This window comes from Hypanus sabinus, chromosome 7 (assembly GCF_030144855.1).
Source record: "Hypanus sabinus isolate sHypSab1 chromosome 7, sHypSab1.hap1, whole genome shotgun sequence".
In the NCBI taxonomy this organism is placed as follows: domain Eukaryota; kingdom Metazoa; phylum Chordata; class Chondrichthyes; order Myliobatiformes; family Dasyatidae; genus Hypanus; species Hypanus sabinus.
This window is the reverse complement of record NC_082712.1, coordinates 34,774,065-34,788,324: the sequence shown is the minus strand read 5'-3', so window position 1 is coordinate 34,788,324 and position 14,260 is coordinate 34,774,065. Positions and strand designations below refer to the sequence as shown.

Below are 14,260 nucleotides of genomic sequence, written 5' to 3'. Positions count from 1 at the left end.
GAACCACAAGGTGTTAGATGAAACTGGGAAAGGGGAAGGGGTGCAGTAAAGAGCTGGGAAGTTGATTGGTGAAAGAGATACAGGGCCGGAGAAGGGGGAATATGATAGGAGAGGACAGAAGGCCATGGAGGAAAGAAAACAGAGGGGGACACTAGAGGGAGGTGACGGGCAGATAAGGAGATAAGGTGAGAGAGGTAAATGGGAGAGGGGAATGGTGAGGGGGTGGAATTACTGGAATTTTAAGGAATCAATGTTCATTCCATCAGTTTGGAGGCTAACCAAACAGAACATAAGGTGTTGCTCCTCTAATTCGAGTGTGGCCACTTCACAGCTGTGGAGGAGACCATGGACTGACATGTCGGAATGAGAATGGGAAGTGGAATTAAAATGGGTGGCCACCGGGAGATCCCGCTTTTTCTAGCAGATGGAGTGTAGGTGCTCGGCAAGAGCAGTCATCCAATCTGCATCAGGTCTTACTGATTGTACGGGAGGCCACACCAGGAGCACCGGATACAGTAGGTGACCCTAACAGACTCACAGGTGAAGTGTCGCCTCAACTGAGAGGCTGTTTGGGGCCCTGAATGGTAGTGAGGGAGGAGGTATAGGGGGCAGGTGTAGCACTTGTTCACAGGGAGGTCAAAACAGCAACAAGCCCTCACAAGTAATAATGCAAATGTCCCACACTTGAAGAGTCCAAGGCACAATCACAGCCTATTAAAATTAGAGCAAAGATTTAAAAATATATAACAATATTTAAGAGATGGATACAATAACTAAACCAAATAAAAGCACACAATTAACATAGTAAATTAATGTACAGTGATTCTTTTTAATGTGACATTTCCTATTCCTTTCAATCATATGTCCAATAATTTCCATTGAAATCAGTGAGTCTCGGGGACAACTCGTCCGACCTGTCGACCATGGCAACGCCCAGCATTGCGGGAAGTCCACTGACAGAGTGCGTTCACACGTGTGACCCTTCAATCAGAGTCACCATGCTTCATGCAACACCCAGTATAATCCATTAGTCATCTTCAGAGTCACTTAACGTATACCCTCCAATAACCTTTGCTTTTCTATCGTTATGCAAGTTTACCAGTGATGAAAGTTGTGTTTGCATTTACTGGTTTATCTCCACCAGCACTTTGACTGACTATTGTTTTATTGTTCTTGCCTGGTAAGGTTGTTAAAAGTCTACCTTATTTCCACAGGTTACAGAAACCACCTTATTACGACATACGATTGCTAAATGTCAGGCATGTGGTGAGTTATTAGCTACTTGTTCATTTGCAACTCTGATACAGACATAGGTTGAGGTTATTTAAAACACTGATTATCTTCACACCTCCTCTCCCATGCAGCTCCGACAGTCATTTACTGAATGGAACAGTTTTTAGAAGAGGCTGCTAGTATAGAGAAAATCTTGAGATGACAATTGTTTTCTCTGAAGTGTTGGAGGCTGAGGGGAGAACTGATAAAAGTTTATAAAATTATGAGAGGTACCATCACGATAGATAATCAGTCATTTTCCTGGAGTGGAATTGTCAAATACTGGAGCGCAGAGATTTAAGGTGGGAAGGGGAATGCTGAAAGGAGATGTGCGGGGCACAATTCTTTACACCGAGAGTAATGGGTGTCTGAAACATCCTGCTGGAGGGGTGGTGGAACGAGTCGCGGTAGTGACATTTAAACAGGCATATGTGTTGTGTATTTAATGTTTCAGAAATATTGTAAATATATTATCCGATTAAACATCTTTGTTGTTTACATGCAATTGATTACAGGTTATATGTAAAAGTACGTGAATGGCATAAGTCATTATGCCACCACGTCATGCACCTCATAAACGTACATGGGTTATCCCTGGCTCTACGTTTTCCTTTCAATTCCTTCTATGTTTTGGAGTATCATGTTCTTGATATTTATTGCTGATTTATTAATTATTATTATTATTTTCTCTTTTGTATTTGCACTGTTTGGTGTCTTTGCATATTGGTTGTTTATGTGTCCTATGGGGTGCGGTTTTTCATTGATTCTATTGTGTTTCTTTTATTTACTGTGAATGCCCACAAGAAAACAAATCTCAGAGTTGTATATGTACTTTTATAATAAATGTACTTTGATCTTCGAAATTGCAAGGAATGGAGACATATGGATCATCTGCAGGTAGATGGGATTAGCTTAATTTAACATCATTATCAACACAGATGGCCTGTGTGGTGTCTGTTCTATGTACTATGATTAGGGAATTGAGGCGAGGATAGGGTTGCGTGATATTTCTGAGGAAGAAAGTAAGTGATGGACGACACAATGGTGCCTTCTTGCACCCAGGTCAGCTCTTCCCCAGGGGACCAAGATATCCTTGATCATCAGCGTTCCTAAGGTCCCTACCATAAACCCACATGCCCAACCAGAACTGGGATTCTCGAAGTGCATTGCCTCACACTTAAATTCCACCTGCCATTGCTCTGCCCAATTTTCAAGCTTATCAACGTCCCACTGTATCCTTAGACAATCTTGTATACTATCTTTGAATTTGCCAGTGTTTTCCTCATCTGCAAACTTACTAGTTGAACCACCTTCACTCTCATCCAGGTCAGTTATATATTTCAAACAGCAAAGTACTGATCCCTCTTGGTGCAGACTCCACCATCAGAGCCCTAGCAATTCCCTTCCTTGTTTTTTAGCTTTCCGGGATAGATCCACTCTAACCTGAAGCAATATTTCTAACTCTTCCTCATCCCTGATACAGGCATTCTCTAGAATATCAACATACACTCCCTTAACTCTTCATCTTCCACATCGTTCTCCCAGGTGAACACCGATGTGAAGTCTTCACTTGGGAGCTCGTTCCTGTGCCCTGGGTCCACACATTGATTCTCGCTTTGGGCCCTGAGGACACTTCCTTCTCTTAGCCACCCTCCAGTTTCAGATATACTGTATGTATAATCATCAATCCATGAACACCACCCTGTTGTTCCTTTTTTTAATCACACAATTTATTCATTGTTGTAGTTTACGGTAATGTTATGTCTTTGCAATGTAATACTGCCACAAAACAACATATTTCATGCCGTTTAAGTCAGTGATAATAAATCTGACACTAATTTTGATTCAAAGGTTTTATAATTCTCCTTAATCCTGTTTGCTAACATCATTTCATGATCTCTTTCTGCCTTCTTGTTCTCTCCAACAACCCCTGCAAATCTCAGAGCACTTGATCAATGCCAGCTTCCAGAACCTGATTTACACTTCCTTTTTCCCTCTGATTAGACCTTCATTATCGTTCCTTAACAAAGGTTCCTAGGCTTACACCTTTGCTTCTTACAGGGATATGTAGATACTGAGCCATTGCTAATTCGCTCTTAAAGGACCCCACCTATCGGATGTTGTTTTCCCCTCTGCCAGCTCTCCTGATCTACCTGGTTTATTTTATTAAAATATATTTACCCTGAGTTCAGGGGAATTTCAAGTACACGCTTTACCCTTTTGCACATCTACTTGGAATCTGGTAGCATGAAGTGCCGGCATCCCAGGTTCAATTCCGGGTCTGTCTATAAGGAGCTTGTATGTTTTCCCTGTGACCACGTGGGTTTCCTCCAGGTGCTCTAGTTTCTTCTCACATTCCAAAAACATACAAGTGAGTGGGTTAATAGGTCACATGGGTATAACTGGCAGCCTGGGCTCATTGGCCTGTTACCAAGTTGTAACTCTAAATAAATAAATTGCCAAAGCAGGGTCACTATTCACAAAAGATTTATCCACAGGAATTTCTATCATTGACCCAGTGTCATTTCCTCAAATGAGGTTAAGTACAGCTCCCATATTGCTTCAAAACATTCCCTCGGGTGTATTTTATGAACACCACACCATCGAAGCCCCTTGCACTGAGGCAATCCCAATCAATACTAAGGAAGTTACTTGGTGGGAAAGTCTATTCATGCAGAACAGTACAATTGCAAATAATCTTTTTCTGTCTGGGCTGCTTGATTGTGGCTTGGATAATGTGGAAGTTGGGGATGGATGATAGAACGTATGGTTCTGTCTAAGGTTCAGATTTTGAAAGAAGTTCAAGAAAATAAATTTGGACTTGCTCAGGAAGAGCTGGAGGTCTTTTCAAACTGCTGTGAACTTACACCAGGATGTTCCCTGCAGTAATTTAATGGGTGAGGTGCAGAAGCCCCAGGTTTCTGTAGCTGCAAGAGGCTCATAGAAGATCATTCCCTGGAATCTGAGTGTCTGAAAGCAGTCAGTCAACCTATAGAATAGGCAACACTAATAACCGCCAACGGCAACTTTTAGATGTTCATCTGTGTACAAACTTCTATACAGTTGCCGAGTGTGCCCACAGGAGAATGACTCTCAGGGTTATATGTCATGACATGTATGTAATAAAATTTACTTTGAAATTTGAACTTTGAAATAGTTTTTACAAAGCTGTGATGTAAGGCAGATGACTGAAAACTTCATTAATATTGTACTTGTTAACTCCCGACCATGAAGCTTTATACCTCCCAACAGATTTGGAGGAAAGAAGGATATTTTATGCAAAAGTGGAATCAGATGTATTTTTTAAATGCAAATTTATAATGAAATCCAGTTAATTGATTGTAGATAGTATTAAAATGCAAATTCAGTAAACATTTCCATAAAACATTTTTTAAGGAGATATCAGGCAATACTGCATTAAATTTTGAATAATATCCAAAGGCAGGGTTAAAAAAAATAGAACAAATAGTACCTGTTTCCAGGTATGGTAGAATTGCCCCATAATGAAAAATTGAGTAGATTAGATCAGTATACTCCAGAGCTTTGGAGAATGAGAGGAGAAACTTAAAGTTCTAACAGCCTCAACAAATTGCATGCAAGGATGATGTTTCCTCCAGTTAAACACGGAACATAGAACAGACCCTTCAGCCCACAATGATGTGCTTACCTTTTAACCTACTCTAAGATCAGTCTAACCGCCCCCATCCACATAGTCTTCCATTTTTCATTTATCCATATTCCTATCTATGAATCTCTTCAATGTCCCTGATGTGTCTGCCACTACTACCACCCCTGTCAGTGCAATCCATACACTTACCACTCTCTATGTAAACTTACAACCTCTGACATCCTTCACTATACTTCTCTCCAATCACCTTAAAATTATGCCCCCCTGTATTCAACATTGCTGCCATGGGGTAAAAAATGGTACTAGCTATCCATACTATCTTTGCTTCTTATCATATTACACACTTCTATCAAGTCACCTCTTGTCCTCCTTCACTCCAAAGAGAAAAGCCTTAGCTTGCTCAAACATTCCTCATACGACATGCTCTCTAAACCAGACAGCATCCTGATAAATCTCCTCTGCACCATCTGTAAAGCTTCCACATCCTTCCTATAATGAGATGACCAGAATGAACACAATATTCTAAGTATGGTCTAATCAGAGTTTTAAGAGCTGCAACATTACCTCAAAGCCCTTGAACTCAATCCCCAACCAATAAAGGGTTAACCTTTTTTTACTGTTAACCACCCTATCAACTTGTGCAGAAACTTTGAGGGATATAAAGATGTGGATTCCAAGATCTGTTTCTCCACACTGGTAAGAATCCTGCCATTAACCTTGTACTCTGCCTTCAAGTGTGACCTTCCAGAACCAATCATTTCACACTTTTCTGTATGGAACTTCATCTGCCACTTCTTCGCCCAGCTCTACATCCTAGCAGTGGCCTGTTGTAACTTTTGGCAACCTTCTACACTATCCACAACATCAGCAACCTTCATGTCAGCTGCAAACTTACTAACCCACCCTTCCACTTCATCCATGTCAATGATAAAAATCACAAGGATTGAGGCCTCGGAAACCAATCACAATCCGGCAAGAAGGAGGAGAAATTTCTTTATCCAATGGTTGGTGACACTTTGGAAATCTAAACCCTGGGTTGTTGAGTTAATTTTAAAAAGAGATCAATAATCTTGGAATCTAGGAATAGGTTCTATGGAATCTAGGAATAGTTCTCTGGAACCATGGGAATATGGGGATGGTGCTGGGAAATAGAACTGAGGTACGAGACCAGCCACAATCTTGAAGGATACAAGTGTACAGGTGTACGCGATAAAGTATCAACTGAGTCTAAATGGAATGACTCTTTAGTTGTGGTTTACAGGTACAAAATTAACACTTACGATATTTAAGTGTTGCCATGCATCCCTTTTACTTTACGCCCCATCTCATATTCTAGATATCGGACTAACTGACCTGGAAGAGCTCAATCGTCTCGTGGTCCCCACCATCCCTAAACCACGCTGTACTGCTAAGTCCTGTTTCCGTGGAGTGAAGTGTATCGAGACCGGGGATGGATTCCGGTGCGGACCATGTCCGAGAGGGTTTGTAGGCGATGGCACTCGATGCATTGATGAGGATGAGGTAAATTACAACTGCAAAGTAGCTATGGTCATCTTCTTTTCACTTTTTGACTTTTGATTATAATTAATTGAGAATCACAGATTCTTGTTTATTTTCCTAACTCTTTATTCACAAATGTTTTCATTCTTGACTTGTGCCTAATGGTTTGTTTTTGTAACTTTCCCCATTTAGTGTCAGATAAGCCCATGTTCTGCTGGAGTTCGCTGTGTGAACACCGTCCCCGGGTACAAGTGTGAGGACTGTCCAGCAGGATACACTGGTGGGAGTGTTCAAGGGGTGGGATTGGAGTACGCAAGGTTAAATAAACAGGTAAACATTAGACACTGCACAAACCCCATAACAGCATAAGACATAGGAGTAGAATTAGACCATTTGGCCCATCGAATCTGCTGTGCCATTTCATCATGGCTGATCCTTTTTTCCTCTCAGCCCCCTTCTCCAGCCTTCCCCCATATTCCTTCATGCTCTGACCAACAGAAAATCTGTCAACCTCTGCCTTAAATGTACATGCAGACTTGGCCTCCACAGCTGCCTGTGGCAATGAATTGCACAGATCCACCACCTTGCCTAGAAGCAAAGGCTTTTGCCAAAGGCATCAGCAAGCTCCTCGTCATGAGACAGTAAGATCTTGACTTCCATGTTTGCACACTGCAGAACAGAATTCAAGAACTCTGTGGCTGGGTTCTGCACCAAGGACAGGCCTGGAGCATCCAGTTACCTGCCGGAAAATAAACCTCAGGGTGGTATATAGTGTTATATACGTACTTTGATAATAAATTTATTTTGAACTTTGTATGCTCATCCCCCAACTTTACCCCAGCCATGGGTGTAACATTTATGTATTTATTTCCAGCCATGCCGCCCAGCAACCCCTGATTTAACCCTAGTCTAATCACAGGACAATTTACCATGACTAATTAACCTTCCAACCCCTGTGTGCCTTTGGACTGTGGGAGGAAACCCATGCGGTTATGGGGAGAATGTACAAACTCTTTACAGACGGTGGCAGGAATTGAACCTGGGTTACTGGTACTGTAAAGTGTTGTGCCACCGTTGTTCCCCACATCTAAGATGGTATGAGGGTCGCTGATCTGGATGGAAGGGGTAAAGGAAAGCATGTGGTTTGATTTCTTCATTTTATTTAATTTCAATATTTTGAACAAACCGTATCAGTCAAATGCATTCAGAAATGGGTTTTAATATACTTACAGCTTTTTTAACTGCTTTTATGTTCCTGATTATCAAGGGCATTTAGAAACAGCTGAAATGGTGACAGGATAAGTCGTCAGGACAACCTAGGGATGGACCCTCAGGATCTGAGACCTGGCCACCATACAGGGAGGGCCGAGAGAGACGTTGGTCAGTGATAGGCCGGAACAGAAGCAGGAGAAAATAATAGGCAGCTGGGAGAGAGGAGGGGAAGGGGAGAAACAGAGGTTAGTAGATGATACGAGGAATCAGATAATGGAAGAACGGACGTTCGAAGTAAATTTATTATAAAGTATATACAGTCAGCACCAACACAATGCCACTTGGATGATCAAAGAGCACAGGTGACAAGATTTGGAAAGGCGTATTAAGAAGGAGGGAGGTTAAGGTAAAGAGAGAGTAAAATTGAAATTATTTAAACTGCTATGTCTTCAAATTCAGATACTCTAACCCTATAGTTTATTTTGTATCAGCCTCAAACTATTAATTGCAGCGGGCTTTGTTTATTTATATGTAGTTATGCTGTGAAGAAAGCCACATTGGCAGCACTTGGCACCTTTGTTTTTTGACAGCTGAGCGGCCAGCTTACATTAATGGGCCATAAAAGTCAACCATGTAGAACACATTCAAATAATGTAGTTTATGCAGGTAGAACACAACATCTCCGGGAGATACTAGTGAATTATTTGGCTGCTTATCAGAATTCAACAGGCTCTTCCTTTTTTTAAATTTCTATCACTGATCTCAAAAGCACTACATTTGCTATTGGCTCATCCTGTTGTTTCCTTGGAGACGTGGCCGGTGCCCCGGGAGAGATTATGTACTTTTCCCATTTGTTTCTTTCCTCAGTTCAATCTTCTTGTTTCCGATTACACTCAAGACACTGTAAATAGCATGGAAGAACATTATCGCTTCATGCAAAAATATTTTAAAAGTTGCTCATATCAATAGCAACAAAAAGACTCAGAGTAGCGAACCAAATAACCATAGTGTAATGCTACTGCAGCTCAGGGCATTCGGAGTTCAGTTCCAATGCCATCTGTAATGGAGTCTGTATGCCCTTCATGTGAGAGCATGGCTTTGCTTCAGTTTCCTCCCACAGTCCAAATTAGTTAATTAGTCACTGTAAATTGTCCTGTGATTAGGCTAACGTTAAATAGGTGGGTTGCTGGGTGAAGCAGCTCATTAGGCTGGAAAGGGTTTCACACTGTATCTCTAAATAAAATAAAAACAGGCTCATCACAGACCTCTAAGGGTCTTGCTCCTTTGTTCACTCACAGTTTAAATGGCAAAAATCTCATTGAGCACATTAAAGCAGGTCAGAAGGTCTGGGATATAAATTTCATTAGCTGTATAACTAACCAAACTGAAATGTCCTTGAACAGGTCTGCGTTGATATAGACGAATGTAGTGATGGAAGGAATGGAGGCTGTGCACCCAATTCCCAGTGTATCAACACCATGGTAACGTCTCTGTCCATTACGACCTGTCTTCCATCCATTTCGTGTTCTTTTGTAATCTTGCTTGTGTTGTACATCCTGTGCCATTTGCCTTTCTGTCCCTTTTTGTCACTTCCTACTGTGTTGTAACTCTCTCTTTCTCCGACTGACCAGAATAGATCTTGCCAATGCAATGGGCAGTGAACAATAAATCAGCCTTTGCCACTTCCTCTCATTCCATACACTATTTACCTGCAGAGTGAAAAAAATTGCTCTTGTTCTTAATAAATCTCCTCCCTCTCACCTTAAACCTACGCCCTCTAATTCTTAATTTCCCAACCTTGAGTGTGGTGGTGGTGGGGGGGGGGGGGGGGGGCGCGTTGGGATAGCTGTGCACATTAACCCTATCTACGCCTTTCATGATTCTATACACCCCTATAAGATCACCCCTCATTCTCCTACTCTCCTGATCAACCTCTCTCCATTACTCAATCCCTCAAGCCCTGGCAACATCTTCATAAATCTCCTCTGAACTCTTTCTTGTATTCCTCACCATGATGTTTTACTTCTAATATTTTTCCGGTCCTATCATATTGCTGATATACTAACTCCTTCTCTCCAATGTGGCCCCCAACTATTTCCGGCACACGTTGTTTTAGGATTTTTACCACCCCCAGTATTTTGCTTTTGGTGTTGGCTTACTCCAGTCAGCTTGCCAGCTACCTTTCTAATATCTCTGCCGATTGCTCTAGGGATCGTACCGATGTGGAGACTGTCAGAGCGGGTACGTAGGCGACCAAGTGAGAGGCTGCAGACCTCAGAAGAGCTGTAACAACAAACTGCTGAACCCCTGCCACGCTAACGCACAGTGCTTTCTGGAAAGAGATGGAATCATTTCTTGTATTGTGAGTTTACAAAGCAGACGTCATATGCTGTTGTGTGCCATGAGCCGGCAGAATAAGTAAGAACAGGGACAAAAAGCACCCCATGACTTTATCATGACTAAACCATCCGGTTCCTTTTTAATTGTAATTGGATGCTTTGTCCTCTGTGAATTCAGGGAAATCGGAGGATGTTTCAAAGACTTGGGAAATTAAATACCTTGGATGGAGTCCACAAAAAAGATGCTTGCTGTTGTGTGGAAGACACATGCTGCATCGGAGACTAATCCATTGATTTTAATTAATTCAGTACCACAGAACGATCAAACAATACAATGTTATTGCAGGCAACACTTTGGGACTGAAGAAAATTATCAGCCAATTTATTCCCAGAGTTTTCTGTGACAACTGTACAACAAATGTTCAGTCACACATTCCGTATTAGGGACTGAATGATGCACCTTCAAAGTAAACTCTGCACAACCAGAGCGACACAGAAAATGCTAGAGGAACTCAGCAGTATTTTCTTTTTGGAAAGGAATGAAGAATTGACGTTTCAGGCAGAGACCCTGATGAAGGGTCTTGACCCAAACGACAACTCTTTATTCCTTTCCACAGATGCTGCCTGAGCTGCTGAGCACCTCCTGCATTTTGCACTCTGTGTGTTAGTCTGGATTTCCAGCACCTGCAGAAGCTCTTGTGTTTACAACAAGATTGATCTGGTTTCTTAGATGCTTAAAGTACATTTTATTCTGGCTTCTTAAGGCATGCTACACACAAACTTACATCCACCATATTCAATATATAAATTACAAATTAGCAATATTTGTTCTGAGCATATAATATGAAACGAGAAAGACACTAACTTATTTCATTAGTAGCAAGATTGCATCTTTCTGTCCAGATATTTTACTTCTCTTCTCCATTTCTCTCCATCGTCCTGAAACATTAACATCCCATTGGATTATTGCTTAATGTGAATTGATTGTCCCTTGCCATTTTCTCCAGGTCTGTTAGAAGTTCTATGCTATCATACTGGAGGAAGCATCTCAATTCAACTAACTGCCCTCTCATCCAATGTTTACAATGTGGACCTCTGTCAATACGTGTCAGGAATGGGGTCTCTGGGTGATTTTTGCACCACAGAGTCATAGAGAAGTACAACATAGGAACAGGCCCTTTGGCCCATCTACAGGTCTTGGCTTTGGGCCTAAGAAATCATATACTATTGCTTATGGTTCACCAAGACACTGCCTTAATTCATGGCACCACTGGATTTCAATGCATAGAATTATTGAATAGTAAAGTACAGAGGGAGGTCTGTCAGCCCATCATGTCTGTGCTAGCTCTTTGGAAGACCAATCAATGTCAACTTTCTCCCACAAGAATGACTCCATTTCCAGCTGACTCCCATTTCTTTCCCCAAATTTCTGCAATTAGTTTCTTTCCTACATATTTCCAATTATCATTAAAAGGCCACAATTGAATCTTCATATTTCCCTCTGCCAGTCATTCTTTATCCTATCCACTCTTAACACCATAAAGCCAAAGGACATCGGTGCAGAATTGGGTCATTTGGTCCTTCAAATCTCCACCATTCCATCATGACTGATTTTGTATCCCTCTCAAGCACATTCCCTTGCCTTCTCCCTGTGACCTTTGACACCCTCACGAGTCAAGAACCTATCAACCTCTGCTTTAAATATAAATACCCAATAATTTAACCTCCACAGATGTCTGCAACAACGATTTCCACAGACTTACCACCCTTTGGTTAAAGAAACTGCTTCTCATCTCCGTTTTAAAGGGACATCCTTCTATTCTGAGGCTATGCCCTCTGGTCCTGAACAGTACAGTAACTTCACTTATAGTCCTGATACAGTACCTTATTCATGATTCTGTATGTTTGGCTTATCTGGTTATCTAGTCTTTGGCCATGTGTGTAACAGACTGCATATTGTTCCTTTGTGTCTCTCTGTAGTGTGGAATTGGTTGGGCTGGAAACGGCTACATCTGTGGCAAAGATACTGACATCGATGGATATCCTGACCAGGAGCTCAGATGCCCTGATAAGAGCTGCAGAGAGGTTAGCAAACTCCTCATGTTCTGTTCCAGTGTGGATGGGATTCACTCACGAGAACAAAGATGCACTGAGTGTGCACTCTGCCCGGTTGTGGAGCATATGGAATTCTGCAAAACCAGTCAGTGTGAAGCTGACTCAGAACTGAAAAGACTTTGATGAAGTTTCTAATGAATATTTAGCATCAAATTATCATGAGATGTTTCCTGTTTCACCTTACAGCCTCTCCTCATTTATTTGGTAGCTTTCCAATATTTTTCCCCTGTTGTACATGTGTCCGGATATCAAATATGAAGGCAAGTAAGCTGCAAGGCAATTTCCATTTAAAATACGTGTGAATCAAAATAAATTTGCAGGAAATGAGTTGTTCGTGAGACAGAATTAGAAGTTCAAGTGCCTGACACTGCTGATGGGAATAGCTGGCCACAAGCAAATTCCAAGCTTAGCTCATTGTCATGGTTGCATTGGTCCTAAAGTGGAGCTGAATCCAAGGTGGGCCCAAATAGGCTGAGGGGAAATTACTACTGCCTTCCATTTCCACTGGACCTCACCCAATCTAAGAAGGTGCTCAATCCCAGTATATGCTCGATTACCCAACACTTTGGCTAAGGTAAAAGACCTAGAGGTTAGTCAGCTCTGAAAGGCAGGAATTTCAAATTTCTCATGTTCTCAAAGAAATTTCCTCAGTCCCAGGAGATCTTGAGGTTTGGGTTCAACTTTTGATCACGAAGAACAGACTAGCAACTTTATGAAAACTTGTTCTGCACAAAGTAACCAGAATGGGTAAAACACACAAAATTCTGGAGGAACTCTGCAAGTCAGGAAGAAGCTACGGAGGGGAATAAACAGTTGATGTTTCGCTCCGAGACACTTTATCAGGATCAGATGAAGGGTTTTGTTGTGCATTTAATATTTCAGTAATATTTAAGTAATCTAGTAAATATATTGTTTGATTAAGCACACTTCATTGTTTATATAATTCATTATGGGTTCTATACAAAAATATGTGAATGGCGCAGGTCATCATGATACTAAACGATATGTGCATGCCTCGCTTAAAGAACAAGCTACAACTACTTGCATTTCAGACTCTCCATCTTTTCCTTTTAGTTAGCTTAATGTTTTGAAGATACGAAACATAACAGGGTTCAGCCTGAAATATCGATTGTATTGTAAAACCATAAAACATAGGAGCAGAAGTAGGCCATTCAGCCCATTGAGTCTGTTCTGCATTTCCATCATGGATGATTTATCATTCCTCTCAACCCCATTCTCGAAGTTCTGGCACTCTGCTAGTGTCTTGCACAGTGAAGATAAACACAAAATATTTATTGAGTTTGTCTGCCATTTCATTTCTCACCAGCAGTCTGCCAGGAATTCAAGAGTGTCAAAGGGCAGAGGTGAGTGTAGTTTCTATTACTAGGGAGAAGGTGTTTGAGAAACTGAAAGATCTGATGGCAGATGCATCAGATGGACTACACCCCAGGATTCTGAGAGAGGTGGCTGAAGAGATTGTGGAAGCGTTAGTAATGATCTTTCAAGAATCACTGGATTCTGAAATGGATCTGGAGGACAGGAAATTGCAAAGGTCACTCCACTCTTTAAGAAGAGAGGGAGGCAAAAGTTGAGAAGCCATAAGCCAGTTAGTCTGACTTCAGTGGTTGGAAAGATAATGGAGACCTTTATTAAGGATAAGATTTCAGGATACTTGGAGGCACACAATGAAATAGGTTAAAATCAGTATGGTTTTCTTAAGGATAAATCTTTCCTCACAAGTCTATGGGAATTCTTTGAGAAAATAACAGGCAAGATAGACAAAGGAGAGTCGGTGTATGTTGTTTTCTTGGATTTTCAGAAGGCCTTTGACAGGATGCCCCACGTGAGGTTGTTAAACAGGCTGCTCATAGTATTGCAGGGAAGATACTAGCATGGATAGAAGATTGCCTGACTGGCAGGAGGCAAAGAGTGGGAATAAAGGGGGCTTTTTCTGGTTGGCTGCAGGTGACTAGTGGTGTTCCACAGGGGTCAGTGTTGGGACCACTTCTTGCTAATGATTTGGATGACAAAATTGGTTTTGTGGTGAAGTTTTCAGCTGAAGATGTAGGTAGTATTGAGAAAGCGGGGAATCTGCAGAAGGATTTGCACAAATTAAGAAAATGGGCAAAAAAGTGGCAGATGGAATATAAAATAAGGAAGTTTATGCTCATGTACTTTGGTAGAAGGAATCGAA

At 41.4% G+C, this 14,260-nt stretch overlaps 1 protein-coding gene across 1 annotated transcript in view; it reads left to right on the top strand.

The window, feature by feature from the left end:
* The window catches only part of thbs4a (thrombospondin 4a), a 156,692-nt gene that overhangs the window by 82,633 nt on the left and 59,799 nt on the right, over positions 1–14,260 (top strand). The window contains exons 6-11 of the mRNA XM_059974457.1: positions 1,215–1,266; positions 6,237–6,421; positions 6,593–6,730; positions 9,016–9,093; positions 9,822–9,974; positions 11,932–12,036. Of these exons, the coding sequence (XP_059830440.1) occupies positions 1,215–1,266; positions 6,237–6,421; positions 6,593–6,730; positions 9,016–9,093; positions 9,822–9,974; positions 11,932–12,036 (711 nt within the window). The remainder of the gene's footprint in view (positions 1–1,214; positions 1,267–6,236; positions 6,422–6,592; positions 6,731–9,015; positions 9,094–9,821; positions 9,975–11,931; positions 12,037–14,260) is intronic.